The 16,504-nt window shown below is 42.7% G+C and overlaps 1 protein-coding gene across 3 annotated transcripts in view; it reads right to left on the reverse strand.

The window, feature by feature from the left end:
* The window catches only part of SLC39A10 (solute carrier family 39 member 10), a 269,902-nt gene that overhangs the window by 174,242 nt on the left and 79,156 nt on the right, over nt 1-16,504 (reverse strand). For all 3 annotated transcript variants that reach the window (XM_069225865.1, XM_069225864.1, XM_069225866.1), the window contains one exon: nt 92-272. In XM_069225865.1, the coding sequence (XP_069081966.1) occupies nt 92-272 (181 nt within the window). The remainder of the gene's footprint in view (nt 1-91; nt 273-16,504) is intronic.

Consider the following 16,504-nt stretch of genomic DNA (forward strand, 5'->3'; position numbering starts at 1 on the left):
CTCAAGCACAATTAAACATTCTGGAATATGTACAATTGAGTTCATGGTGATAAAAAACACAACATTGTTTAACTAAACTTTTCTACCATACCTGATGCACTACTCTTATCCTTTGGCAAATCCTCCACTTGAAGCTCACGGTAATGCTTGATGCAAAATCTTTGATCAATTTGGTAGAGTAACGCTGGACAGAGGTACGTAAACTGATGTGGTGAAATGGGCGAGTTGACATTGAGACCATAATACTGAAGCAGCTGTGTTACATTTAGACACTGAAAACAAATAGGAACATAAAATAAGCTGGTTAAGTCATAATTTGCTTATAGAGTGCATTGCACTATAATTATTAAGCCAGTCATTACTGAGCAATTATCTGCAACAAGCTTGAGTGAAACACTAAATCGTACGCCATTGAAAGTGCTCTACAGGGATCACTATTCCATTACGTTCAAGTTCAATTTACATGGCCACCACAACACAAATTAAATGGAAGCCCCATATGCCCCTAAAATACCACATAACAAACATACATTGACAATTTTAGGTTTCCACTTAGTTTCCATCAGTATCCAAAACTTCATACTCATGGAAAAAATCGACAATAAATAAACAGTTATAGAGTAAGATGGGTACTACGACATTTAGGCACAGACATACTGGTTAGGAGGAGGAGTGGTTAACTGTTGCTCAGTTCTAGCTCAGATCAGACTGCAAGCATTGGAGCCTTTACTGAATCTGGCAGCATTGCTTCCAAGAGAGGCAAAGACACAACACCAGGAGGACAAACGCTCAGAGGGGGAATGCTGATCATTGGCATAGGAACCCAACACCTTTTTGAGTGAGGGACTGAGAACTAACCAGGATACACTACCACATTTTATACAAACACAGGCAATGCAATGGCATGGAAGGCAGTGATTTTTTAACATTTAATTTTTATTGAATTTTCAGTCAAAACAGGGGTATATGTGGCAATCGGTTTGGTAATTTAAAATAGACCATAGCAGAAAAAGAAACCAGTATTTTCAGAGTAATCCGACAGTTTGGCAATCACATGCCTACCGCTACATCGTGGCTAATGCCAGATCTTGCTTATTAATATATTCATCATCGTTCAGGTCAATCGCTACATTTTAACATACTCACGCTCAACTCAAGCTGTCACTATGTGTATCAGTGTCAACTAACAGATAAGCCCCTTCTCCTGCTCTCTCTTCTCTTCACAAAATCCTTCCTCCACCCACTCCCGCATCCATCCTCCTTATCCTCTCCAACAACTCATAAAAACATGAAGTTATCCAATCCCGCAATAAGAGTACAATTTAGACTTATCACCTAGTCTACATAATATCCAATATCCATAATATAATTATATATGTGGGGCCCCTGTTGCACTCTTTGATGCATAGCTATTTAACAAAATGTAACTTTCAGTGTGTGTACCCTCATCTGCTCTATTAGGTAGTACTGAGCCCCGAGGAATGTCAGGAGATGACTTTCACCAGAGTCTCAGATCCACAACTTAAAGGTGTGACATGGACTCAGGGATGTGGAATTCCTATCGCCCGACGCCCGGGACATCTTGTTTGGGGTCAAGGGCAACATGTTTTTATGTTTACTTTGTCCTTGGGACAAGTAGGCCCAACCCCCTGCAGCACAAACCCTTTGGCTGCCTGTTTACAGAGAGTTGAACTTTCTGCAGTTGAGGTAATGTGTTTCCAAAAGATAATGCTGTTCGAACTTGTATTTATGGTTCATTATTTGAAAGCCTTCATTATTAGGGTGGGTGCTGTAAATAAATGTTTTAAGGTCACACTTCACTACTGACGTTGGTTCCAGTACAAAAAAAAAAAAACGTGTACACACATGTTTGAAAAGTTTAGGCTAAGAGGCTAAGTATAATGCTCCCAGAATGCTCTCTGATTATATGCAAATGAAGTGTCATTAGTAAAATGTGTTGATGCATGCTAGTATTTCCCAAAAATATTTCTAATGGAAAATCAGTGTAACCATTTTCAACACGATTATGGGAAGCATGAAAATAAACAAACACTGACAAAGCCAACTGATCTGACATACTTTTATAAGTCTTTTAGTTTCATCAATGCGTGTCTTGTTTTGACATGACTTTTGTAACACTTTATTGTTGTGGGAGCTACCAGGCCCTCAACATTGTAACAAACATTGGCAAAACCCCCCCAAAAAGTTTTTTAACTCTTAAAGCACACGTTGCCACCAGCGGCATAACAAAGGCCCCGCAGCCGCCCTCCAGGGGGCCCCGTCAGCACAGCACCTGCCCTGAGTGAGTCTGGAGAGGAGGCTCCTCCATGTTCTTTGCAAAGGGGCACCCTCCAGTTTCGTTACGTCACTGATTGCCACTGTAGTTCCTGACACTGAACAAAACTACTTTGTGTGGCAATATGCTCCTTGTGGAAGAGCAGAATGCGATCACTCACTAAAGCCAGCCGAAAGAGAGAGAAATAGAAGTTTAATAAAAACAAAATGTCTTTGTTAACACCAGACCTAATTAGGGACCAAGACCCACATGTAGGTAGCTTTTTGCATGTCGCAAACAGCGGCTTTCGCTGTTTGCGACGTGCAAAAAGCACATTGCGATGCACAAACCCAGTTTTGCAATTCAGTAACCTGGTTACCGAATCACAAAACGGGTTTGCGACTCGCAATTAGTAAGGGGTGTTCCCTTCCTAATTGCAACTCGCAGTGCAATGTAGGATTGTTTTGTGACCGCGAACGCGGGCGCAAACCAATCGCAGTTTGCACCCATTTCAAATGGGTGCTAACACTTTCGCAAAAGGGAAGGGATCCCCATGGGACCCCTTCCCCATTGTGAATGTCACTGTAAACATTTTTTCAGAGCAGGCAGTGGTCCTGCGGACCACTGCCTGCTCTGAAAAAATGAAACGAAAACGTTTCTTTTTTCGTTTTTGTTATGCATCTCGTTTTCCTTTAAGGAAAACTGGCTGCATTACAAAAAAAAAACCAAAAAACTGCTTTATTGAAAAGCAGTCACAGACATGGTGGTCTGCTGTCTCCAGCAGGCCACCATTCGTGAGGGGGTCGCAAATTGCGACCCACCTCATGATTATTCATGATGTGGGCATTTGCGAAGCCCTTGCGAATCACAGATGGTGTCAAGGACACCATCCTACATTCGGATTTGCGACTCGCTATTTGCAGGTCACAAATCTGAACCTACCTACTTGTGGCCCCAAATTCTTAAAGAAAGTCACAAAAGTGCACCCATGGTATATGTCGTACCCCTATAAAATATTTGTGAACTGTATTTTAGCGTGGGTAAATACGATGTGTAGATGTGCTCATGTGAAAATCTATTGAGCATTTGCAAGTTCATTTTCCCTCCAGCCACTTTCTTCCCAACCCTGGAAGAAGTTCTAATTCTGCCATTGTCAGGAGTAAATGTCCAACCTTTCTTATTATGGGAAAATATTAGAGAGAAGCTGGTAAAAATCTTTAAAACATGCAGGTTAGTAGGTTTGCAGACTCAAAGGTATTCCAGCCCTGGAACTATTGCTTACTGCTTCCTCCAGCCCCAGTATGCAGATCTGCAGAAAGGTGGCAAAATAAGGAAATTGCTACAGTAGGGATTGAAACTCCAAGTATTCAAGCCCTACTATGGTAGTAGCCCTGAGAGGCTATTAATTGCTGCCATAATTTGTCACCACACTACATGGCACCAAAGGGACAAGTAGATCTTTTTACAGGACAAGTAGATTTGAGAAGCAACCTGTCCCCTGGACAAGTAGATATTTTAATAAATTCCACACCCCTGTGGACTACTTGTCATTTTTGAAGGAATCCTCCTCATCATGCTTCAAATTTGGGCATTTGGTGAGCCAGTATATATATTGTTGGTACACATGTTGCAATCTAGTACATCTCTCGCATCCAGGCCTCTACCGTTGGCAATTGTGTTATTTTCCACAGCCACAAACTCCTCATTTTAGCCACCACTAATGAAGTAGCAAACCAGCTCCCCAGCTGCAAGGTGATGGTCCTCGGGGTGCATGAGCCATCTGTCTTGGTCGATTTTCATAGCTGTTACAATTTACAATGCTTCTTGTTGCTTTAACTGGAAGGCTTTCTCTACGCTTTCATGGTGCCTCTGTCTAGGATGAAACGGGGCTCTTTCAACGAAAGACGTGTGTAGTTAATTCGATTCATATTTCTTTTGTAAGAGCTGTTTAAGAAGCTCTTGGGAGTGTGTGTTACCGTACTGAATAGTAAGGAGGACGATTTGTCACTCAAGATTGGCCTGTGTTGGGAGTGCCTGCCATTTCAGGGTAGGTGTCATACACATTAATTTACATCTTAAAACAGGCTTTGCCCACCTCCCAGAGGACTTGTGGTGAGGTAAATGAGAGCTGATTTTCTCAAGATATGGTTTAAACATTCCCTGGAGCTTCTGATTCACGTTTGGCAGTTTTAACTCAATGTACTGAACCACCATTGACCCACAGAGGGTCTGGGGATAACAACAGCTATGTAACCTAGTATTGTACTGTTTGGTATGATATCTGCTTTAGTTACATATTAGCTAAGGGAGGCAGATGTTTGGGAAAAAATCTATCCTTGCTCTGGTCCCGTGACCGCATGAAATGAAGGTAAAATCTCGGGCAGTGGGATCGATTAACCACCAAGGATCTATCAACAAGTGGTCTTTCATTATGTCCACTAAAAGTTATCCGCCCATGGGTCTGGGTAATGTGTTATGATCCATATTTTCTTAGAAAGGATCTGGCACCAAGTTCTAATCCCCACCTTATACAACTTTTATTTTTGACATTGGGATTAGAATTGTCTATCTATCCTTGTTCTGGTCCCGTACCCTGATGAAGTGAAGGTATAATCTCAGACAACGGGATGGATTAACCACCAAGGATCTATCAACAAATGGTCCTTCATTATGTCAAGTAAGAGATACCTGTCCATGGGTCTGGATAATGTGTTATGGTCCATCTTTTCTAAGAAAGGATCTAGCACCAAGTTCCAATCCCCAATGTATACCACTTTTGTTTTTGATGATGGGATTAGAATTGTCTATCTTTTGAAGTAATTAGGATGTATCGCTTTCCTGGGTGTATGTAGAGCCTAGAATCTGTATTTTGTTGGTGCATAGTGGCAGAGTAAGTATGTAGTCTCCTTCTTTGTCAATCTACGCATGAGCCACTCTAAGCAGTAGATTTTTACAGATCAGTATAGCCACACCGCCCTTAAGACATGGGTGCGTTGTAGTAGTGCCATTTGGGGAACACGATGTTCAGCAAGCGTGACATTTCTCCCCCACCCAGTGTCTCCTGAGTTTCTTGCTCTTGTCCGGCAAATAAGACTCTTCTTTATTTTATGTAATAGGTTAACCCATTCATACTAGCAATAGAATGTTGAGGGGCTTGGTGGTTTGCATAAAGCTGGTATACTAAGAGTGGAGGTGTAAATGCGTTAATGAAGGTACTCAAACGTTTGAAGGATGAGCAGGTTTTAACAGTGTCTATAAGATACTAGTGACATGCAACAGCATAGGCCTGGACAAATGGTGCTGGTCAAGTACCATGTGGGTTGAAGCAGAAAGCCTCTAAAATGAAGGGTCGAAAGTGGCAGGAACTGATAACCCTATTTTCTGTAATATATATTGTACTGTCAGTGGTATCCCCTGTCAGCAAATAAACCTTGGTGTTGTTGGGAGATCACATGTAGTCGAGCGTACAGCTACAACCCAACAAAGTAGTCTGCCCTCATGGCACCTGTACGGCATCTAGCAGGTGTTTTACTCCCCCTGGTGGTGGGGTTTTAGTGGGGTTTGTCCTTACCACCTTGGGTGCAAGAAGTGAAAGCAGTTGAGGTTACTGTGCCATATTACTATGCAACAATTTTGAAGCCTGGACAACTGTGGCTTTAGCTACTCTGCCATGATAATCATCAATGTCCACAATATTGCCTGCAGTGCAGCACAACATTCATTCATGCTCCACGTCCCGATATTAACTGCCCATATAACCTCTACCTCAAACATTTAGAAACATCTATATTAGGTATGACAGATCTATCAAGGGTCAATATCTCTGGGTCATGACATGAGTCAAATATTTGTAGGTAGTTTATCTCCATTAGATTTTAAGAGTGATTTGGACTTGTCACAAGGCATAGATTTTGAGTCTCTGGTCTTAGGTTTCAGCCCTGAAGCCCAGTTTTTGGTGACTTCATCCAGCCACTCTTTGATCTGTCTGAGAGTCCTCCGAGGGCATTGCTTGTGTCCATGGTGGGGCCGTGTCCATGTCTGATTATCCAATGTTATCTAGAAACTGTTTCAGCTGGCCCAGGTCATTGACTTCTTTTGTGCAACAATCCTTAGAGAACAGCCACATCCTACAGTCTGTAGTGGATGTCAATTTATTTGAGTCTAGGTCTCAATGATAGGAATCGCTTTCATTTGTTCATGGCTTCCTGTGAGAAGTCTTGATTGACATAAAAGTTGTGGCACTAAAGAGAGAAGGGACTTTGTTGGTTGGCTTCATTGATGACAGTTTGTACTTGTTGGTGACACAGGAAACGGATCATCATTTGTCTTCTGGAGACTGAAATATGCTGTGCTCAGGACCTGGGAACCTGTAGGCTTGTTGTAGTTCCAATGGAGGGAAACAATTAATTATGAGATTTCCAGTAGAATTCTAACATAAATGCCATGATGCTGTCTTCAATCTTCTCCGGGATACCTGGCAAGCGAACATAGTCCAGGCTTATGTCCTCCAATTCTGTTATTTTGGCCTGCAAGTGCCAGTGACCCTGCTCGCTGTCCATGGCTTGCGGTATGGCTTGTTCAAAGTTAGATAGCCAGTTCTCTGTCAAAATGAGGCATGTGTTGAAGCTGGAAAGATGCCCCTAACATAAATAACATCAGGTGAATTCTTGGAAGAGCTTTTAACTCTGGCAATTCTTTAGGGATGGCCTCCAATATCGCATTGTGGTTTAGCGTTTTATGCTCCTTGGATATTTTGGGCAATTTCTCAGTGACAGTCTCCGGGAACAGAAGCTGCAGAGCTGAATTAGACATCAGGATAATGGATGAGCGGCTTACACGTCACTTGTTTATCTGCTGTACAGCAGCTACCATACAACTCAAATGTATGGAGGCAAGCAGAGTTCATTACATGTTATTATGCCCCCCTTGTGAGGGATGATGCTGATCAAGACATGACCTTCTTCTGAGTCACTGCAGAAGAACCTGTCTCAGTTGCTCAGACATATTAAGGGCTAGGACGATAGCAAATCAGCCAGGGGATGCTTGCCTTGTATACGCTGATGAGCTAAAATTGGTCTTTTCAGTGAATTGGTTCGGAAATCAGATGGGGTGGGTCAATGTACTTAGTACTTGACTAACAGATAAACAAAGTGCACAGGTTGAGCCGACCTCAGGTCATAACAGATTAGACTAAGATGCCCCAGCACATGGAGCCATGTGACACAAGTATTGCCTCTTGTATGGCTGGGATTTAGGCCTGGTACAAAAGGACCTTTATTTTCCCTCCATGATGTCAACAGCACTACTCAGATGTGGCTATGCTATATAGCGTGCAGTCATGGATTAACTGGTGATATGGCAGTTTTGATTCTATTAGCATTCCCCATTATAAATGGAAAGGCACCAACTGTTAGCTGGTTTGGAGCCTCAGTGTTGTCTTTGTGCCAGACCGTTCCTATGGCAATGAGCTGTAAGTGGACCTGGTCTGCATGGCAGTACCGGTGTGTTACGGGCCTCAGGGCTCTCGTTTGCAGCAGTCAGAAACATATAAGTGCTGGGTGCTTCTGCAGGGATTTGTAAGTCCTGAGCATCATTGGTGCGTGCCTCCAGGGTTGGTCCCTTCATAGCCATGCCTCTTGGCTCTACCGTCCTGTAGTCAGCGGCTACTTAAGCCGCAAGCCTCCATCTTCTGTGCCAGTACCTGGACTTCAGTGGGCTGGTTCGCCTGTCATGCCTGTATTCTACTGACCTGATAACGCCTTCTTGATGTGTTGGGTCATTCCACCACCTATGTTCCGACCAACGCAAGGGCTGTACGGAGCCGGGCTGCAGTTGGCTCCACCTCTCCAAACTACAATAGCGGCAACTGTGAGCTACGCTTCAAGCTAGTCTGAAGTGAACATTTACAGAGGCCAATATAGAACACCCTTGTTTTCAACCATTTGGGACACAGAGCACCCAAAAACATTTTAACTGAATCAAACAATGATTTAGTAAACTTATTTTTCTGCTTTTCTTTTCAAAAGTGCACCCATCGGAAAACAGACAAAAGTTATTTTATTCTGAATAAACAAACTACAAACATGAAACCTCCACAATATTGAAAAATCCAGCAAGCTTTCACAATTCTGTGTTTCAATCCAACACATTATTCAGTTCGTAACAAGAAGGCTTTTCCTAACGAAATACAACAAAAATAGTTGGAGAACAAGAAAGGATCTAATTTTAAATGTAGGTTTTCAAATTAAACATGCAGGTTTCTTTGAAGATATTTTGAAAATATGCTAGTTTAGAACTGCTAAGCGGTTACAAGGCTGAAATATACACTGGTAAGGCATTAGAAAATAAATAAAATACGCACTGGCCCCTTCGAGTCATTGCTCTGCACATGAGCAACAGGTTACCAACTTGTGTAAGGAGGGAGGAAGGGGGTAGATTAGCATTAAAAAGTCATTGAGAGGGTTGTGAAAATACAACATGCTTCTGCTCTGTAGCAACCTTCAATACCACTAGACTAGGCTGAAATCCTGCTTCCTTATTTGTTCAAAATGTGTTAAACAGAAAATCTGTGTGCCCCTCTGTTCCACTGCCGGCCCAAATACTTGCTAGTGCTTAGAAGCAGTTCAGTTTACACTCACATATCATTGGGGCATTGTGAAGCTTCTTAAGACATCTGAAGTTCCAAGTGTGAGTACTGAGTTCATCCAGCCTGAGCTTTATTTTAATTCCGTTTTGATACTTGCAATTTTGTTTTTCCAATAGAAATGCACAACAGATTCAACAATGCACAGAAAACAAGCACTGGTAAAGAGAATACATCCAGGTAATTTTTGGTGAGTATGTGCTCTATTTTAAAGATTGTGTTCGATAGAAGGGCTATTCTGTTTATCATAATGAAGAGTACAGGAGGCAGTGAAACCTCACTGTGGAATGCAGTGAGCAAAAAAAATATTTAAATAATCCTGTTACTCACAATGAACTATATGGCGGGTAGACAGACCGGTTTAGTCAAAGACCAATAACCTCGGGGTGCTGCAATAGGTACAGAAATAGCTAAATATTTGGACTTAGGGAAATTGTTTCTGCTACAATCATCTCTAAATCTATGGACAAAATAGAATTGTTTAAGCATCCAAAGGTGGCATGTAGGCAGTTGCAGGCTGGCTGTGTTGATGCACTGCTCTGGTGGACTAAGTTACCTGTTACAGAAATGAAATGGCCTTTTAGGCTGCCAGAAAGCAATTTTAGATCACAAAACTAAAAAAGTTGTTTATTGGAGTCCACAACAAGTGAAGACAGCGGAAGGAATAGCCAAAAAATGCAAAAAAGGGAGGGTCCTACTAACATTTTCTTGACTGCCCTTAGAAAATGTTTGGAAATGGGGGACATCCGACAAAATGCGTATCCCTATTTCTAGCAAATAGCTCAGAGCAGTGGCAAAGGTTTATAAAGCTTTGCAGTATTTACTTAGAACAAATGCATGCATATACCATCTATATGGTCTTTCAAACAAAACAGATACAAATTTTCAATAGAAGATCTGCAAAACAGGGTGCGTAATGCAGACGCCTGCGATGCAGGGGTGGGGGGTACCTTTAAGAGGACCCTAAACCTTAAGGGGCGCCCATTCAGCACAAGGCCAATAAATATCTGTGAGAAATGGAAGACTCCGAGCCCTACATCACATTCTGCAGGGTACCCCATAATTTTATGTTACAAGACTACTTCAAACTAAACTAAAAAACAAGCACTGGCATAGCTAATAGGACTCAGCAATCTGAGAGCTATTGGTGTTGTCAGTGTCAGTGACTTTTAGCCATATGTTATGGAGTGAATATATGTGGTGTGGACTGGAATGATTTGGGGTTCATTGGAATTTTGTGGTGTGGAATGGTAGAGTGGAGTTATGTGTAGTGGAATTATATGGCATGATGTGCAGTGGAATTATGTGGACAGTAATTATGTGGTATTGAGTGTACTAAAACTATGTGGAGTCGGATTGTGCGTCGTGGAAGGGTATTGTGTGTCATGTAGTGGCATAGAATTATGTGGCGAGATGCTGAATTTGTGGCATGATTCTGTGTTGTGAATTGGCTATATTTGGTGTGTAGTGGAATTGTGTTGTGGAGTTGAATTATGTGTTTGATGTGGAATGATGTTTGGAATGGAAATGGGAGTTGAATTGTGTGGCATGGCACTGTGTGGCTAAGTGAAATTATGATGAGTGGAATTATGAGGCATCGTGTGGAGTGTATTTATGTGGATGGTTATGTGGCAGAGTGCATTTATGTGGAGTGTATGGATTTATGTGGGGTGTATTCATGTGGTACTGGGTAGCATGTAAATCAGTGGAGCTGAAATATTTGCTGCTGAGTGGTATTTTCTGGAGTGTAAATATGGTGCGTGGTGTGTAATTGTGTGGCACTGATTTATGTGGTGTGGAATTGTGTGATGTGATGAATTATGTGGAGTTGGATGCTTGTTGTCTGTCTACTGCAGTGCTGAGGGAGCTCCTTCACGGGAGGTGCAACAGTGTTGTTTCTCTTTTCCCCACCCAAACCCTGGAAACTGGCTAAAAGAGTTTGAATAGCAGTCAGCGGCTCCTTCTGCATCCCCTGCAAGAGCGTTCAAGTCTTGAAATGACTCCAGCTTCAGGCTGTTGGATTTATGTCCGCTTTGAAGTTTTAACGTGCAAGTTATTATTTTAAACTTGCATTACACACAGTGTAAGATAGAATGCTACACAATACGCAAAAAGATAAAATGTTGCTTCCCAATAGTGCCGGCCTTTAGCATGGGCGAGTTGGGCCCATACCTGGGGCGCTCCTGGTCAGGGGGGAACACAAAGGCCTGTCTGTGTACAGGCCACACACAGTCGCTCTCTGATCTGATTTTGGTAAACTGCCATTTTGGTAAACAATCATTTTTCCAGGTGCTCGGCTCCTCCTTGCAAAACCATCTCCTCAGTCCCATTCCTTCTCCCCCTTTTTTATCCTGTTCCCCCACCAGGCCCCTCACCTTCCATTTGGTGCTGGTGTCAAAGAGATTCATGGAAGGTGAGCAAGAGGCAGAGAGATGTGTGCTCAGAGCACCGAGTGGATCAGTCAGTGACTGACCTGTGAATACAAAAGAGTCACCTAAGAAGCCAGCCAGCACTAGGGGGGGCATGCAGGAGAGAGCACCATAATGCCAGGAAGGCAGGGAATGTTGTGGGCGGCAGAGAACGCTCCATAACCTCACCAACAACTTTGCTTGTTTTGTTACTCCTAGGTCAAAGGCACAAACAGGGTCAGAGCGGGAATGGGGCTTAGGCCCAGGGTCAGGTCATAGCTCAAAAATTATTCTATGCTCATTGTGGGCATGTACTACTTGTGTATTTTCCTTTTACAGTGTGGTACTTGCAGGATTGTTTCCACTGCCAAGTACAGGTCACTAAGTTGAGGATGGAAATTAAAATACGTATTTACTAAGCGAACGGAAGCTAGAGATATATTTTATACAAAAGTTACAGGGGTGCCAAAGTTGGTTTCGCCTGGGGCGCTAAAGGTGCAAAGGCCCCCCCTGCTTCCAAAATTTAGTTTTTATTAACACCCTGACTGCACATGATGCAATTTTTTTTATATAGCTGTCCCTTAAAAGCAAGCACTTCACAGCTCAACTGATAACTCCCTTGCTCCCTTCCATACCTGGCAAAATCCACATAACAAAAGATTATGGCTTCTTAAAACCTTTTTATGGCACATACTTGTTGGCAGACAAAACTCGTCACCACATCTTCTGCAGTTGGAGACCCACAGCTTCACCAATGTGACCCTCTGTTACAGAAACTCAGGAAGCCCGCCACTGTTTTTGGAATTAAAATGCAAACCACAAAGGTAAAGTAAGTTGGATGTCTCCACAGTACGTAGCAGCAATTATTTTCTTAAGTTGGTGTGTGCAGAGCTTTGCCTCTAATGAGGAAAGTGGCCATAATTTGCAGAAACTATGCTCTTTATCAAATTTAACTAGTGTATCACTGCACAGAATCTCCATGCTGGCAGACGCTTGCTGCATGATGGAGACGCTGGAGTCCTTGTTACACCCTCCATGCCTGGCAGGCCTCGCTTTGTCAGTATAATGATAAAATGAAAACTCTCCAGATGACCTCAGGCTATCCGTCTCCTCTGCAAAAACTGCCATCTGGGGTTTGGTAGCTTATGTAGCACCTGCAGCTGATGAGCTGTTACTCCTTTGTGAGTAGAGCAGTTGCTGCTGTTGTGCCCAAAGAAAAGCACTCTCTCCAAAGGTAAAGCAATCTTAGTGAACACAACATGTTCCTTTAAAGTGGTTCCCAAACTGGGAGCCGCGGCTCCCTGGTGCGCCATCAAAACTAGCCATGGGCGCCGCACACAGTTTGGGAACCACTGGCTGTAGTTTTATTGTGTCCGAACTGGAATCCTGTAAGAAGTGCTGACCTACTTCTGGCTGCAGACAAAATGGTCATGCCAACAGATGTTAATCTTCCAAACACTTTTCATGTAAGTGCTTCCAAAGCCATTGCCTACATATACACCTAAAAAGCATGCTTACATCACAAGGTCTGAACCACCTCGACTCAAACCAACCTGAAAATGGGCATACACTTTCATAAAAAGTGATTCGATTAACAACTGTTTACATGACTATTTTGTCTGCATTTGAGAAAAAGCTGTTTGTATTTCAAATTACTCAGGTTTCACCAGCCCTTTTACTCATGAGTACTAGGGCAGGGCACAATACAGCGCTCATAGGGCACATGCATATGTGGGCTGAATATATTTACCAAAGGAGGAGGAGGAGTTTAGCAAGTGGCCCTTTCCACTAAAAGAGGGACAAAAGCTGCAGTGCGAAAGCCTCCATTCTTTAGCTCCCGTTGCTTAAAGAGCAAGTGAAAACACAAGTGCGGTTTATGGCACTTTGAGCAAGAAGAAGCACACTGACATCAAACAGGTTTGTGTGTGTCCTCAGTAGTACCTGCAGCGCAAAAGCCTCCATGTGTCCACTCCCACTGCTTAAAGAGAAAACACGAGCGCTCTTTACAACGGCGCTGGAGCAGGTGCACAAACAGCACTCCCGAGGGCTCTTGTGAGCCAAGAAAAAAAAAGCCCCTAAAATGGTGATAAAATGATACCAGTGGAGGCATAGCGTACTTAGTCCCTGCTCTCGGGCAAAGGTAACCACAGGAAAAGGCATGACAAATGCATGCCATGGGCAAATGGGGAGACAAAATAGCAGAGCGAAGATGGAGCAAGCAAATGGGAAGACAATGGGCTGGATGAAGCCTATGAAACAGATAAAGCAGGTCTCGGTTCAAAACAGCGCCTGCGCTTCATCTAGAGCTGAGACCTAAAAAAGGATAACAATGGTATCAGTTTAAATGTTTCCATTAAAGTTTTAAAGGAGTACAAGTTGGATTTGAAGAACACTGCCTTAGATATACTCCACTAAAAATGCAAAACCCAATGTGTGCAGGAGAGTGTTGTTTTCTGCAATCAGAATACATCATTGCAGTCAAGAGAAAAACCATAATAACTGCAGTGTACTCTTGTTATTTCTATATGGACTGCAGCAGTTTTTTCTGTCAACACATCTAAACAGAGTATAGCAGTATGCTGTATCATGCACAGCACTTATAATTCAGTAAGACAACAGACTGTTTGACGACTTTAACTAATTCCTGGCTGTATAGAAATAGCAGTTTTTTCATAAAAGACCAATGAGCGCTTGACACACTAAGGGCCCCATTACGAGTTTGGCGGAGGGGATTACTCTGTCACAAACAGCTGCAGTGGAGAAACCGCCGAATTACAAGTTCCATTTTATCCTATGGAGCCTGTAATACAGCAGGGGGGATATCCGTCATATCTGTTGTGGAGTAATCCCCTCCGACAAACTTGTAATGGGACCCTTAATCTGTACAAGTGTTTTGAAGTTAAATCTCCCCTCTTCCCTTGCCCTGCGTGCCTACCCACACATCCAGAACTGTCACACACCAGAAGCTGCTGGTACGCCACTACAGATGCAGAGGCACACTCAGAAGCACAGAGGTGCTGCCATGGATTGAACACAGCTTTTGAACAGAGAGAACTGTCAGCTGCCATGGAGGTCTCCAGCTTTAAGTGTTTGGCAGTCACCGGTATTGACATGCTTCCTCTCTTTGCTTTCTGCTCTCCATACTTGGGCACAACAGGCCCCAGATTGGGTGGTGGATCATTTGCTAAACATGGGACTGGAAAGGAGCCTAGAGCTCTCACGGATCCCTGTGCCCTCTGCTTCACAACCCCTCCCCCCCATAATGCTTAGCTTCAGTGTAAGGACTCATTTTAAAAGTAATTTAAAATCTAACTTATTGATCAAGTCGAATTTTATGTTACTATTTTAGAAATTATATTTTTTTAAAGTTGCCCAAGAGGCAGTGGACGTCAGTTCGAGAAACTGAAGCTTGACTTCACACCCACTTATTAATCAGACTGAGGATATGATGTTTTAAACAGGGGGACCACTTTGCGCCAGACTTTAACTGGCAGGTCTTATATGTATTGCACCTGCTAACATATGTTGGGTTTCTGGGTAACACAGAAATAGGAGGTCAAGAATCAACTCAGTATGTTGGTAAGGCACAGGCCATTATAAACACTTATGGCCTCATGGGAGCAAATCCTGCAAATATGGGAGTACTTGTATCTAACAAGGCTGAAGTAAAATACTCCACTCTGCTAAAGTGACTCCATCCCAAAAGTGGAATACACTTAATTAGTGCATTTAGTTTGTTTATAAATCCAGAGTATATGGTATTACGCATACCCAAGGTTTGTACATTTATTGCTACAAGGAGGCAGCTGCACTCTATATGCCGACCACTGAAGTAGCACTATAAAACATGCTCCAGGCCTGCACCTCCAGCCTGGGTGTGCTGTTTTAAACTGCCATTTCGACCTGTCAAAATAACCTTTTGTCAGGTCGAAACCTTATTTTTTAATACTTACAAGTCGCTGCTAAGGGCGGCCCTAAATGCACATAGGCCACAGAGCATGTAATTTAAAAATTAGCACATTTATATTTAAAACGTTACATGTATTGGCAGTGAAAAGCCTGCAAAGTAATTTTTCACTGTGCCAAGGCTGTCAGGTCCTGCCTTAGGCAAACAACGGAATACATTATAACAATTTATTATGCCTAGCTTCAGTTCAAGGACTCATTTTAATAGTTAAAATCAAACTTAATGATCAAGTCGAATTTTATGTTACTATTTTAGAAATTACACCTCTAGAAAGTTGTCACTTCTCTCCCCTTGCCAAATGTGCCTTTTTGGCACTGTCACTCACTTGAGTGTTAATGGTTCTCCTGTGGTATTATGTGTATTGCTCATAGACAGTGGACAAACAGCTTGTAGGGTGTGGATAGATATTTTCTTCCTTGAGCTAGATGGCTAGGGGCAGCTGCCCCTAGTCAGGTTTGCTCCAAATGCAGTGGGAAGTGGAGCTGCCCCAGAACTGGTTTGGAGTGACCACAAGGCAGAGTTTGCCCATTATCATAGCCACATCTCTGGATAGGCACATGGAGCTCTGGCTCTCTGGAAGAAGGGTTCTGCCATGTTGCATCTAGGTAAAGGGCACTGTGGGATAGCTTACAAAACCAACAGGAAGTGCTGCAGAAGTGGATATGGTTCACGTGGACACATATTTACTGCTTTACAACATATCTTAATGTATTTTGTCAAACTATGTTTTTAAGCTTTTGTAGGAGGCTGGCCTGGCTTGTAGTGGATACCAGAGGTACTTACACCTTGTGCCAGGTCAAGTTATCCCTTATTAGTGTAGAAGAGGTGTTTCTAGCAGCTTAGGCTGATAGAAGGTAGCTATGGCAAAGCAGCTTAGGCTGAACTAGGAGACATGTAAAGCTCCTACTATACCACTGGTGTCATATGCACAATATCTTAAGAAAACACAATACACAGAAGTACTAAAAATAAAGGCACTTCATTTTTATGACAATATGCCAAAAGTATCTCAGTGAGTACCCTCAATATGAGGATAAGATATATACACAAGATATACGTAAACAAACCAAAATTATGCAGGTAATAGCAAGAAAAGTAATGCAAGCAATGTAAAGTTACAGTAGATTGCAATAGGAGCACATAAGTATAGGGGCAACACAAACCATATACTCCAAAAGTGGAATGCGAACCACGAATGGACCCCAAACCTA

Source organism: Pleurodeles waltl, chromosome 3_1 (genome assembly GCF_031143425.1).
Source record: "Pleurodeles waltl isolate 20211129_DDA chromosome 3_1, aPleWal1.hap1.20221129, whole genome shotgun sequence".
Taxonomy (NCBI): Eukaryota; Metazoa; Chordata; class Amphibia; order Caudata; family Salamandridae; genus Pleurodeles; species Pleurodeles waltl.